Raw genomic sequence first — 1,120 nt, forward strand, 5'->3', positions numbered from 1 at the left:
TGTTTAAATAATTTAATTTTGCAAAAACAATGTCAAATTTGTAATCAGCAACCCGAAAAACTATGAAAATGATACGTATCTTGCTTATTGAATTTGAAAAAAACGTTCCAATCAAGAAATTTGAATAGTCCAAAAATTATAAAAATTTAAAGTTGCTTTGTACGTTATTTTGCAAGTGCAAACTATTAAAAAAAAAAGGGCACATGGTTCGAAAGAAGAACAATCGAGGACGCGATTAGGCTGCTTCAAAGTTGGAAAACCTAACGATAAGGGGTTCAAAATCTAGAATGAAAAAAAAATGTGACTAAAAATTTTGCGTTTTTTTGTGTTATTTTGCAAATAAATAATTTAAAATGGAATTTTCATGCAATTTGGATTCCACAATTGAAAAGAGCGACCTTGAAAATAGTGGGATTGGTACTTTACGAATTTTTTCCTTGACGTCTTCATCGTGAAAAATAAAGTAGAAAAGAGGCCACTCAAAGAGTGTCCTTTTGACGTTAAAGGGTTAAGCTAATAAATAAATATATTAGTCCTAATTATCCCATTCATGAAAAAATAAGTAATTTGGCCAAATCAAATAACAACTAAAATAAGAAGCAGGTGATAAAAATGTTTAATGTAATGTTTATGTATTACTATCGATAATTTAATTAACCTCTTACCTATACAATAAAGGGAAACCACGAAGGTCAAGAGCAGAGCACCCATTAGCTTCATTTTTTACAAGCCGAATGGAGGTAGAATAAAAATAATAGAAGACAATCTTGAAGATTTTATCGTAAACTGAAATTTAAGCAATTTCACTACTCTTATATATGCAGACAATACGTATGCCTCAATGATTTTGTAAATAAATTATCAATGATGATATAAGAACTTGCTCAATGTAATTTATATTCTCGAGTGTTATGATCCGGGTCACATGTTGCACTATTTGTCAAGTCAAATAAATCATACAGATTTCGCGCATTCTTCGACGTGATAATATTGCGCCAACAATTTGTTTAAATTATTGGTTCTTTGACATCCATCTGCCTGATTATTTGTTGCTACATGTGTTAGAGGGGGGGGGGGGGGGGGGGGGGGGGGGGGGGGGGGGGGGGGGGCGTATGATTTG

The 1,120-nt window shown here is 32.9% G+C and overlaps 1 protein-coding gene across 1 annotated transcript in view; it reads right to left on the reverse strand.

The window, feature by feature from the left end:
- Positions 1-827, reverse strand: part of LOC117173139 — an 11,577-nt gene extending 10,750 nt beyond the window's left edge. Inside the window, exon 1 of the mRNA XM_033361537.1 lies at positions 666-827. Within this exon, the coding sequence (XP_033217428.1) occupies positions 666-720 (55 nt within the window). The 5' untranslated portion in view covers positions 721-827. The remainder of the gene's footprint in view (positions 1-665) is intronic.
- Between the last annotated feature and the right edge of the window lie 293 nt (positions 828-1,120).

This window comes from Belonocnema kinseyi, chromosome 5 (assembly GCF_010883055.1).
Source record: "Belonocnema kinseyi isolate 2016_QV_RU_SX_M_011 chromosome 5, B_treatae_v1, whole genome shotgun sequence".
NCBI lineage: Eukaryota > Metazoa > Arthropoda > Insecta > Hymenoptera > Cynipidae > Belonocnema > Belonocnema kinseyi.